The sequence below is a fragment of the Aphidius gifuensis genome, linkage group LG2 (assembly GCF_014905175.1).
Source record: "Aphidius gifuensis isolate YNYX2018 linkage group LG2, ASM1490517v1, whole genome shotgun sequence".
In the NCBI taxonomy this organism is placed as follows: Eukaryota; Metazoa; Arthropoda; class Insecta; order Hymenoptera; family Braconidae; genus Aphidius; species Aphidius gifuensis.
The window spans coordinates 23,529,363-23,542,366 of record NC_057789.1 but is presented as its reverse complement, the minus strand read 5'-3'; the positions used below and the strand labels follow the sequence as shown (position 1 = coordinate 23,542,366).

General features: G+C 23.6%; 3 protein-coding genes across 3 annotated transcripts; 2 read left to right on the top strand and 1 right to left on the bottom strand.

Moving 5' to 3' along the window:
• Nucleotides 1–1,533: 1,533 nt before the first annotated feature.
• LOC122850563 lies at nt 1,534–3,074 on the top strand (the record flags this gene model as incomplete). The annotated part of the gene is made up of 5 exons (XM_044149694.1): nt 1,534–1,628; nt 1,690–1,954; nt 2,020–2,159; nt 2,230–2,551; nt 2,874–3,074. Coding segments are annotated over 5 exons (1,023 nt in total), but the record flags the coding sequence as incomplete, so codon positions are not given.
• Nucleotides 3,075–3,333: 259 nt separating this feature from the next.
• LOC122850562 (L-dopachrome tautomerase yellow-f2-like) lies at nt 3,334–5,132 on the bottom strand. Its single transcript, XM_044149693.1, has 4 exons — nt 5,122–5,132; nt 4,097–4,511; nt 3,620–4,034; nt 3,334–3,557 (listed from the first exon to the last, which is right to left on the bottom strand). Exons 1-4 carry the CDS (start codon nt 5,130–5,132, stop codon nt 3,334–3,336), a joined length of 1,065 nt encoding a protein of 354 aa, XP_044005628.1.
• Nucleotides 5,133–5,148: 16 nt separating this feature from the next.
• On the top strand, nt 5,149–12,907 carry LOC122850561. Its single transcript, XM_044149692.1, has 8 exons — nt 5,149–5,447; nt 5,513–5,768; nt 5,843–6,463; nt 6,932–7,147; nt 10,873–11,473; nt 12,130–12,218; nt 12,294–12,586; nt 12,667–12,907. The coding sequence occupies exons 1-8, from the start codon at nt 5,149–5,151 to the stop codon at nt 12,890–12,892; spliced, it is 2,601 nt and encodes an 866-aa protein (XP_044005627.1). The 3' UTR covers nt 12,893–12,907.
• The last annotated feature ends 97 nt before the right edge of the window (nt 12,908–13,004 follow it).

The following is a 13,004-nucleotide window of genomic DNA, read 5'->3' as shown; positions in this document are numbered from 1 at the left end:
ACATATAAAGGGGAGAGAGAGAACAGACAAAGGGAACAAAAAAAAGTCTAAAAAGTATATTTACAAAACATGTACAAACTCTTTTTTCCTTCTTATTTCTTACTTCTTTCCGCGTATATCTATACTCCTCCTCCCCCCTTTTTCCTTGCTATCTTATTTTACGTATATTTACTCCTCTCTCCTCCTCTTCCTCCTCTTTCACCTAGCCTCTTACGTTATACGAAAACTACTCCGAAAATTATCAAAATACAATTATTAAATTATAAATTACGAATTACAAATAAAAAAATTCAAATAAATAATACGAAAAAACTAATAATATATTATTATTATTATTATCAATTGTACAATAAATGAAAATGATGCTATTTATTACACCACGCGTTGGAGACAAAGAAAACGTTAAAATAATGAAAAACGTGAAAATTAGAATTCAAATTGTATAATTATACAATAAATAAGTATATCAAAAGATTTATAAATAAAAAAATTTAAATAAATAATATGGAAAAACTAATAATATATTATTATTATAATTAAAAAACAACAAGAATAATGCATTAATTGTACAATATTAATGAAAATGGTGCTATTCATTACACCACGCGTTGAAGACAAAGAAAATGTTAAAATAATGAAAAAAAAAATGAAATAATAAAATTATTGTTATTTATTTGACTTACCTATTTGTTGATAATAATTGATCACTTAAATTATATAAATATTTATAATTTATCAATATGATTAACAAAGATACAATTTTTTTTTTATTTTATACGGAGTGTATATGCAATAATTAGAGTCGACGACCATATCTCACAAGGTAAAACAATAAAAGAGAAAATGTTAGCTGAGAAAACTTGAAAAGTAAATAATCGGAAAAATTCGGTCATCATCGGCTAACCAATGAAAATTTAGACAATTGACTATACACAAAAAAAAAAAAAAACCCATTTGAAAATATACTTTGAAACGTAATCACGTGATCATTACATAATCTGCCACAAACATACACACATGTTAATATAGTTAAAAAATATAAAATGTCAATTTATCATTATTATAAAATATTGTTTATTTATAATAAATTGTTTATTTTCTTTTTTAATTTTTATAATTATTATTTTTTACAGCATCATTTGAAAATTATAAATTTCTCCTCTTGTATTTGTGATTTTTCTATCTATACCTACTCTTTTTCTTCTCTTCCTCTTTTTTTTCATCATGTCGTGTAAATAACAAAAAAAAAAAAACGAAAAAAAAAATGAAATTTTCAATTAGACAAAAAATTAATTTACAAATAATATTTGACGATGCGCCTAATAGAGTTTATTAAAGATTAATAAAGAACAAAAAAAAAATTAAATAATTTAGTCACTTTTTAGAGTTGTATGCTTCTGCTATAGCATCAATATCAATTTGAGTAAATATTTCATCATCAGATTCATTATTCATAAATAAAAAAAAACAATAATGAATTTATTATTAATTTTAAATTATTTACAATTTTTTTTTTCACTTTGTTTTTGCTCAATTGAATGGGATTTTTCTGGAGTTAATTTACCAAACGACGTGCCAATTTGGAGATTTGCTTTCTGGCGAAATCGAGTATTTCTTGCTCTTCCAAGGTAACTTTTAAATTTCCACTTAAAATAATTAAAAAAAAAAAATTAATTGATTAACTTATAGATGGAAAAAAAGACAAATAAATTGGCCGACATTGTTAGAAGCTCCTTGGCACAATGACGCTGAAATAATTAATCTAAAATATCCAGTTAAATATTTTGAAAATTATAATCAAAATATTAATGAAAATAGTATAAATTGTAATAATTTAATGTCAATAACTGGTCTTGATGTTGATTTACGTGGACGTCTTTGGATTTTAGATGCACCAAGATTCACTTTTTGTCCAGCTAAAATATTAATATATGATCTTCAAAAAAATAAAGAGGTTTGTCTTAATAAACAAATAAATTAATTAAAAGAATAATATTTAAAAAAAAATATATTTTTTAGATATCTAGAAGCTGTTTATCACAAGTTCCAACATCAGGATTAAAGACACTTGTTGTTGATCAAGTAACAAGTGCTTCAGGCTACAGAGCATTCATTGGTGATCCTGGCGATGATTCAATAATAATTTACAGCCTCGGTAAGTTCTAAAAAACATTGAAAAAAACGTAATTTTATATTATAAAATTTATAAAAAAAAATTGCAGGCTTCAGTGGACGAAATAAATGGTGGAAATTAAAACTTCGACATGATAAAAAAATACCACGTGTTTACACAACAGACATGGCAATATCAAAAAAATTATCAAAAATATATTTAACTGGTTCAGCTTCAAATGGAATTTTTAGCATCCCATTAGAATCAGCAAGACACAATGAGCCAAATAGTCGTTTTATACAATATGTTAATGTGACTTATCATGGATCAAAAATTGGTACTTCATCTGGTCTTTGTTGTGATGTAAATGGTGGCCTTCATTATTTCCTGGTGTCTCAGCATGCCAGTGTTCGCTGGGACATGAAAACAACGTTGAAAGTAAGAGTTAAAATCTTTCTATTTATATTTACTTGCTCGATTTCCCTTTAATATTTTTTATATTACAAAACACTTTTGATCACGTTCATCGATAACTTGCTGTACTCATTTATAATACTTTTTTTCCCATCTATCGTTTGAGAGAGGAAATAAGTCGTTAGACCAAGACAAATAATTACTAGCTACTTGTGAATTTGTACACTATATTTTGCATTTTTCTTTGAAAGAAAAAAAAAATTTTTTTAAAACAATTATTGTTGTTGTTTTATAAATTTTATTGCAGCATTAATTATTGTTTCTTTTTTTCTTTTTATTATTACAGGCTGAAGGTCATTCGGTTGTTTTGCAAAATGAACAAGTTCCAATAATTATTGATTATAAAATGGATAATCAAAAAAATATTTTAGGTCTTATTAATTATAGACATCCATTTATAAATAAATCAATTTATGATATTGATTATGAGTGGATACCAAAAACACGAATCATTAAAGTTTGGAAACATAAACGTTCATTACCTTGATAAATTATTATTTATATTTCATTGTTTTGTAACTTTTAAAAATAATAATATTTAGGTCAATAAAATAATAATACATTAACTAACCATTGTGTATATTTTTTCGACAGTTTAAAACAACAAATCATTAAAATAATATAATTATTATGATTGACGTTAAATGAATTAAGAAATTTAAAAGAAAATAAATTTACCAATGAAAATTTATGATAAATAAATGATATTTATTATTAAATTATTATACAATATTAAATTATTAAAATTAATACAAACAATTTTTAAGAAGTGGATGAATGGCAATTGATGCACCAGAACATGGTACCGTATTATTAACATAATCAATAAAATTACTATCAATTGACCACATGATTCCATCATCAGATGTAACATGAGTTGGTAAACGGTACTCATCACCATTTTGTACAAGCTCAAAATTATCAGAATTAAATGGTGTCTCAGTGTTCCATTTATAAACATCATGTTCTCCTATAAAAAAAATAAAATTAAACAAAAAAATTAATGATAATTAAGTTAATCAAAATAATTACCTGAATTTCTAAAGAAAATTGAATTTTTATGGTCTCTTCCTAGTAATACTATTTTATTATTTTTTGGTCCAACATCTTCAACAGCATTTTTTGATACACCACTTCTTAATTTATCAACATCAATACGAAACATTCTACTTGAACTTAAATATGTAAAATACAATGTTCCTTTACCATCTGTTTGATGAATTAAATTCATAAATAACATATCATCTATAGAACTTCCTAAATTAACAGCTTTTGGTAAACTAACACGTGTACCACGATCATTAAGAACATCATAAACAATAATAGCACGATTTGATGCATCAGATATATAAATATATGGATGACCACTACTTGCATAATCAACTTCAAGATATTGTAACAATGAGTGTGATGTTGCAAGATTACCCAAATCAATATTTCTCACAATCTATAAAATAAAAAAATTACATTTAATCGAAATTCAATAAATTATTATATAAAATTATTTACCTTTTCTGAGTTTGAATCAATTGCAAAAATTTTTGGTGAAGATCTACGTATTGGTGGTTTACTTCTTGTATTAACAACACCAGTATCAAGTGCCCAAATAATATTTTGTTCATCAAGTACAATATCAACAACATTTTGTAAATTATCATCTTTACCTTCTTGTTGATAACTTATATCTGGAAATGGTGATATTTCTTTTTTTCCATTATATTTATCAGTTGTTACTTTACCAAGTGTAAATGGTACACCAGGTTTTAATCTTGGTAATGCTAAATATATATTATCATCAAGTATTTGTAGACGAGTTGGAATTATATTTTTTGGTATGTAAAGACCATTTGATGTCATTAATTCTTTTGTACTTTCATGTGGAAATTTAATACTAATACCAGATAATGATATTGGTGATTCTGGACTCGGTGGTAGATATCCAGATTTAACAAAATTTATCAATACAACCAATAAAAAAATGATTAAATAATTCATTGTTCTTTATTTAACTAAAATAAAAAAAATAATAATTAATTTTATTTTTATAATTTTTCAAAAAAAAAGTAACGTACCTTTTTAGCTGCTTTTTTTTGAATGATGTATCCAGTTAAATATTCACTTTGAATTGTAATAAAATTTTAAAAATGTTGGTTATATATAATCAAAGTGTTATGTTATTTTTATTAAATATAATAATTGTTATTAAATTTAATAAAATTATTTAAACTTCCGTTAATTTAAATTGTGCAATATTTAATTGAAATAAAGAAAAATTTTATGCTGACAGTACAATATGTATAAAAATAAAATATAATAAATAATAAAAAATAAGGAACTACCTTGTTTTATTCAGGGAAATTCAGAGGAATTAAAAAATTAATCAGGAAAGAATTTTTATTATTTTGTTTTTAAAATTAAAATTATATTTTCATTGAAGGATTAATTTTATTATCAAATTTCATAATATCTTGAATATATAAATGGTGGTTGATACTCATCATTTCAGTTAAATAGTGATTAATATTTTAAGAGACATCATTAACATTGTGAATTAATTTAAAATGATTTTTAAATTTTTATTAGTTAGTTTTTGTATTGTTCATTTATCATCATCAAGACATCGTAGTTTATCCAATAGATTAGCAAGTTATCGTAATGAACGTAGAAATTCATTATCATCATTGGCATCATCATTTAGTTCATCTGATGCATCTATACCAACATGGTCAGGTGGACAATTTGAATGGCCATGTGAAACAACAAAGTTACTTTATAAAAATGGTGGTAATTTTAATAAAAAAAATATTATTGCAACAAGAGGTGCTATGTACAAAGAACATGCATATCTTGCTTTACCAAGGTAAACAAAAAAATCAAATATAAATTGTATTATATTATTAATAATATATTTTTATTATTATTTAGATTTAAATCTGGAGTACCAGCAACACTTGCACGTGTATCAACACATCCAAAGGATGGATCATCAAAGCTAGAACCATTTCCTTGTTGGGCACTTCAAGAAGAAGGAAATTGTAATGCATTACAAAGTGTCATTGATGTTTTTCTTGATCCATATAATATTTTATGGGTTCTTGATACTGGTATTGTTAATTCACTTGAGTCACCAGTTCGTACATGTTCACCAAAAGTTGTTGCAATTAATCTTGAAACTGGAAAGGTAAATATTATTATTTAGATTTAATTAGTAATGATTTATTTAATTAATATGTAATGATTATTTTTCAATTGCAGATGGTAAAAACAGTTCAATTAAAAAGTTTAGCTGATGATATATCAAGATTACAATATGTCATTGCTGATTATGGTCAAGATGGACGTGTATTTATTTATGTTACTGATGCAGCAAATAATGCAATATTGGTGTATGATGTATCATTTGGTGGTGGATATCGTGTAACATTACCAGATGATATGGCTTTTGGTGGACAAAAACGTGATATATTATATCCAGTATTGTTACGTTTACCAGATGCTACAACAGCACTTGTATTTTCATATTTTGGTAGTTCAAGAATGTTTTCAATACCTTGTAGTTATTTGCAAAGTGGTTGTGCTAATGGTAAAATTGAAGATCGTGGAAAAAAACCGGGTAAAATGATTATAATTGGTACTGATAATGGTAGTGCAATGTTCTTTAGATATGAAGGTAAAACAGAAATATATAGATGGGATGCATTGACATCATTTTGTAGTGAAAATTTTCAAAAAGTATCAAATGGTGATGAATATGGTTGCTCACTTGCAATGCATGTTTTTCCTGATTATGAGATTAATGGAATGAGAATTTTAGCAGCTAATTTTCCAGATTTTATAAAAGGTACTGTTGGTTGTGGTGTTGATCATTCATTATCAGTTATGTAAATTTAATCGAGTTCAAGTTATTGTATTTTGACTTGAGAATCATGTGTATTGTAATAAAATAAATTAAATATATTGATAAATAATTTTAAAAGTACAAGCTGTTAATTGCTTTATTTTATTTTTTTGTTAAATACATTCTTTCAGTTTCCAAAGTGGAAATATGTCTCTGTCTTTTAAAGAAAATAATAAAAGTCTTGTAATATAAATTAATTTAAAAAGGTGCATCAGCAAGTCTTACCATCATATTAAATAAAACTGAAAATGGTGGACCACTTTTAAAACCATATCCAAATTGGTCATAACATTGGTAGCAAATACCAAATTGGTAGCAATAACAAGTGTTTGGCGTGTAGCTGTAAGTATTTAAATTGAATTAAAAAAAAATAATATTATAAAGCAAACTTATTTTATAAAGATAATACAATATTTATATTTGAAAAAAAAAAAAAAAAAAATCAGATAGATGAGTGTGATAGACTCTGGGTACTTGATACTGGACGTGTTGATGGAAAAAGAATTTGTCCAGCTCAATTGCTAGTTTTTAATTTAAACAATGACAGATTAATAGAAAGAATTATAATTGATGATCATATATCTGTTAATGAATTTACTGGTCTTGGATTTTTGGTAACGCCAATTGTAACAACATCTGGAAACCAATGCCAAGAGACTCGTGTAAGTTGAACTGTTTTTTTCTTTCAATAACAATATGAAGAAAATAAATTGTCCTATTTAATTCAATCTATTTTTAAAAAATATAATTTTGAGTGGGAAAATTAATTGCTCTTATAGTCTTGCTCAATATTATACAAGTGCAATTAGTATATTAGTGTATATTATTTTAAATACTTGATTCTTTTCTTCACTGTGCGTGAATTATAACATGAATTAATTCATAATAATTATGCAAGAAAAAAAAAATATCAAAATGGCATTAACTTTCAATAATTGTTATTAATTTATTTAAAAAAAAAAAAAAACATTACGGAAAAGTCGGTGATTGTGGTAATTGATAAAACATAAAACATTTATTTTCTTTTATTTTCACACATGAATTATTATTATTATTGCATATACAAACAGTAAAAAGAAATTAAACAAAATTAATTAAAAATTTTTCAAAAATTATTTTCTCCTTATTTATTATTTCTTTTATATTTATAAAATTTTGATATATAAAAGAAAAAAAAAGTAAATCTTAAACTTATTGAAAAAAGAAAAGTGAAATAATTTTCTTTAGTTAAAAAAAAATAATTTATAAATTAAAAATGTAAAAGTTACATGTAAGTTACATTTATGCATAAAGAGGAAATATTTTTTTTTCAAAGTTGAGTATAATATTGGTATTTAATTTTGCATTACTACCTGTTTTAAAATGAATCAATCTGATAGGTGAACCACAGCACAAAATACATTAAGAATTTTCAACTAAGCTTGATTATCATTTGTCAATTTTTTTTGATTTATTTAAAAACTTACTTGTCTTTCGAAATACGCATATACAAATTATATAATTAATATATGACAAGTTGTAAATGAGCAGCAATATATACATTGTATGTGGTTATTAAATCCGATACAAAGTAAGAGTATAAAAAATAAATGTACAAAAAATGCATTGCCTACATAAATAAAATATCAAATTAATCATTTTCAGATACTTTCAATAATAATAAAAAAATAAAATTAAATGAAAATATTTAACTATTTTATCGAAAAATAAAATATATCTCCAAAAGAAAAACAAATATTTATTTTTTAATAATAAAACAATAAAAAGTCTATGTAATTAATTATTATGTAATTATAAATAGCTGAAAGAAAAAATTGCAACATTATTTTCATTGTGAAAATATTAAATGAATAAAAATAGGTTGGTATTTAAAATTTTATAATGTTACAAAATAATGAGGTCAAATATTGAATCATATATGAAATCACCTTGAATCATTTATTGACAGATAAATTGTGTTTGATAATAAATTACAGTACTTTTACAAATTATTTATATCCTTATATATAAAAAGAACAAAGCGTAAAACTTGTGTAAAAAGGGTGAACATTTTGATGGCATTCAATTTTAATGTTGTGTGAATGAAAAAATAATTTCTAAATTGTATTATCGATGTAGTAACCACAGAAAATACTTGATAGTATTGAGAAAATACTTGTATGATATTTAGCAGTATGTAGACTATTGCTGAAGGTGTGTCAAACAATCATTTATAAAAATTATATACACCTGGTAATTAAACTTCAATTTTCTTTATTTGAATAATCAGGAAAGTGTATTAATTAACATATAAATACAATTTAACAAAATAAAATTTTTTAAATGCCTTTTTATTTCAAGATTGTAATATAGGCTTGGCTAATTTTTATTTTTTTATTTTTTTGTCTTCACGTAGGTGTGTTTTATAATTCTTTTTTTTTTTTCTATTAAAACTATTGTATATCGAAAATGGATTCTTTGATTTATTACAATATGTATATAAATCGTGTTTTTAAAAACTTGTTATTTGTAAAATGGATTTCATAATTTTGTTACATATTATATTTCATTTTTTTTAGAATTGATTTATCTAAAAAATAAATAATATTTTGATTATATATTGTTTATTTTTTTCGGTAAAATTGGAATGAATTTTCTTTAATATGTTGATGTATTATCAAGGACCATAATTGAAGTCTAGTTTAATTAAAAATATAAATAACAATAGTAAAAAATTGATTAATAAATTAAATAACGAAACGAAAGATGACTCGAAGCATTTTTATATCAAAATGTATTAAAATTTTTGTCTTTATTTTCACAATAAGCATTTTTCTAAAACAAAAAAATCTAAAAAAAGTAAAAACATTAAATTAATTTTACAGATTAGATATAAATCCTTCAAAAAATAAGAGAAAAAAAAGACTTTTTCCTGAAAAATATTCATTTAAAATTGAATGAAAATAAAAAAATTAAAAAATTAAATTTCCATTTTTTATAAATAATTAATATTTGTTATTATTATTTAAAAAAAATGTATTAAATATTTAAATAACGAATGACTAAATTAATATTTTCAAAAAATAATCTATTTTTTTTTGTTCTGTTATGAAAGAAAAGAAAACTATCATGATAAATTATTTATTTATATCAAGCAAAGATTTATAAATAATGAAATTATTTTCTCCGATGATCAATGACAATGAAACTCAAATGCAATTTCTTCCTTTCACCGTTTAAATTATTTCCACTCGACCCTGACTTGTATGATCGTACAATACAAACGTCGCTTACTTTAACAATTTTGCAATTTTATTGTCCTTATTATTATCATCATCATCATCATCATCATCATAATTGTTATTATTTACCAAGATATTAAAACAAACATTTATTTAAAACAAAACAATAACAATGATTGTCAAGCTCCCTTGTACATTAAAAATTTGATACTTTAAATTATTAAATAAATATTATCAACGAAAAAAACAAAAAAACATAATCAATAATTGATCAATAACAATAATAATTGTTTTATAATTAATATTACAAAATATTTGTATAAAAAAATTATGAAAAAAACAAACACATTGTAAAATTTAAATTTAAAAAACATCGATATTTTTTAATACAAATAAGATAAAAATATCATGACAATGTAAAAATAAAAATAAACAATATGTTAAAATTAATATTTGATTAAAATCAAAATGTTTTACAAGGACAATAAAATAATATATGTAGCAAGGAAATGAAAGGTAATATCAACTATTGAGATCCGGCTGTTAAAAAAATAAAAAAATTTTATTTAAAAATAACAAAAGATCGTGTATATTGTGTTACATATATTACACTTGCATTTTCTACATACATAAAAACTTTCTTAAATATTGTAGGAGACCATTGGAGAAGGGTTTTATTTTGTCATGATAGGTAAAGACATGTGGATAATTTATATGTCTGTTGTAATATTGTGTATGTAGTAAAATTAAATACCAAGTGGAAAGGGATTTAATAAAAGAAGGGGATATATGTTTGCATTCAAAATCATATATTATCATTTTTATAATACACTATTATTATTTTTTTTGCTATTATATTTCCCCAACCAAGAAACTAATACCATTTTGGCCTACACCATATACAACTGGTTAGCCACTTATTTTTTTTTTGTTTAATTTTATATCACATTTTGAGTTCAGTCAGTGAAACACTGTGCTCAGTGGTGAATGCATTTAACATTATTATATGTAGTTTGATAATAATTTTATTTATTTAATTTACTTTTACAAAGTGATTGGATTATTAATACAAAATGAGGTAAAATAATTATCATTTTTCATTGGCTTTTATCTTTTTATATTTATTAAAAAATATTATACATTTTATACATTTATTTAGGAATATATTGTTGATGATATTTATAATAAAAATAGTCGAAATAAATACAATAAAAAGTGAAAATTTAGAAACAATTGCTGAATGGAAATTGCTTGATTTTAATTTACCATATGATGAAGAATTTATGAATAATTATAATCGAAATAATATTGTACCAACTGGTATTGAAGTATCATGGAATAAAATATTTATAGCGACACCAAGATTAAAGTCTGGTGTACCATCAACAATAAGTTTTATATCAAGAAATAAAAAATCAAATAATGGACAAAAACTTGAAGCATATCCAAATTGGAGTTATCATCAAGCTGGTAAAAATAATTTTAGCTGTACTGGTTTAATATCAGTATACAGAATGAGGCTGGACAGTTGTAATCGTATTTGGATACTTGATAGTGGTATTAATACATCAATTGATGATTTTCAATCAGTTTGTCCACCAAAAATACTTATATTTGATCTTAAAACAGATCAGCTAGTTAGACAAATTAATTTTCAAAAAGATGCTGTTAGACTTAATTCATTGTTTACTAATTTAATTATTGATGAAACAGATGCAAATACATGTGATGATGTTTTTGTTTATATCAGTGATACAACTGGACCCGGTAATAATTTTTAATTACTTAATAATTTTATTGAATGATTCATCATTCTAAATATAAAATAAATAACAAATAAGTATCTACATTTCCCTGGTGAAAATGATTTCTCCGATTTTTCTCCGGTTTTCTCCGATATTCTTCCATTTCCCTCCGATTTTTTTCCGTTTTTCTCCGATATTTCTCCGATTTTTTCCGCATTACTCTGATTTTTTCCGTATTGCTCCGATTCTCTACGAATTTCTCCAGTTTACTCCCTTTTACTCCAATTTTCTCCGCATACTGTTAAATGAAAATCGGAGTAAAACAAAAAACCATTTTTTCTGATTATCTCCGACTTGTCCTGATTTTTTCCAATTGTCATCCGCATTTTCTCTGATTTTCTCCGATTATTTCCGAACTACTCCAATTTGTAAAAATCGAAAAAATCATTTTCACCTGGGTTAATAATAATTATTATAAGCTTCATGTATTTCTATATTATTTCTATCATTAATTTTCATGTTCATTACTTAATTATATTTTTTTATAATGAATATAAATCATAATAATACTTTCACATATTTATATTAATTTAGAATGATGAATTTAATTAAAAAAATTATAATTAAAGTAGTGGCTAACTGGTTTTTTTATTTGTTTAATTATTTTTTCTAAAAAAGGTCTTGTTGTATTGGACGGTCGAAATGATAAAAGCTGGAGATTTCTTCATGCTTCAATGCTTCCTGATCCATATGCTGCTACTTACCAAGTATGACATTTAATTTTATTATATATTTAAAAAGTAAATTTACTATAGTTGTTGTTTTTTTTAAATTTAATATAGATTGGACAAGATATATTTGAGTTGTTTGATGGAATAGTTGGTCTTGCATTTTCACCACGTCAACGTAAACTTTATTATCAACCATTGGCAACAGATCGTTTATTCAGTGTTTCAACATCATCACTTAAATCAGGTCCACCAGGTTTTAATGAACAATTACCAGTTGAACTTGTCGGTAGAAAATCAAGTCAAGGTCTTGGTATTGCTGTTGATCCACGTGATGATACAATTCTTTTTTCACCATTAACTGAAACTGCTATTGCCACTTGGAATCCTCATACTGCTCATCACAGGTTATTACTATAAATATAATTTAATAATTATTATAAATATAATCGATTTATTAATTTTATTTTATTTTTTTTAATCACAGAATTATTGCATACAGTCCAATTGCTCTGCAATTTGTTGCTGAAGTTAGATGGATTGATCGTGACAATGGTAACACGTGGATTTTATCATCAAGATTTCAAAAATTTTTTCTACAAAATGTCAATCCAAATGATATTAATATTAGAATTATGAGAATTGTACAAAATATACAGTATCAGCCATACTATAATACATATAATTTATACAACAATACACTTGTTAAATAAAAGCAAATAATTATAATTTATTTACACATTATTTTTATCATAATAATTTTTTTAATTATCATTATTTTATTAGTGTTTATATAATTATTTTTTTTTATAATCAAATTTTTTT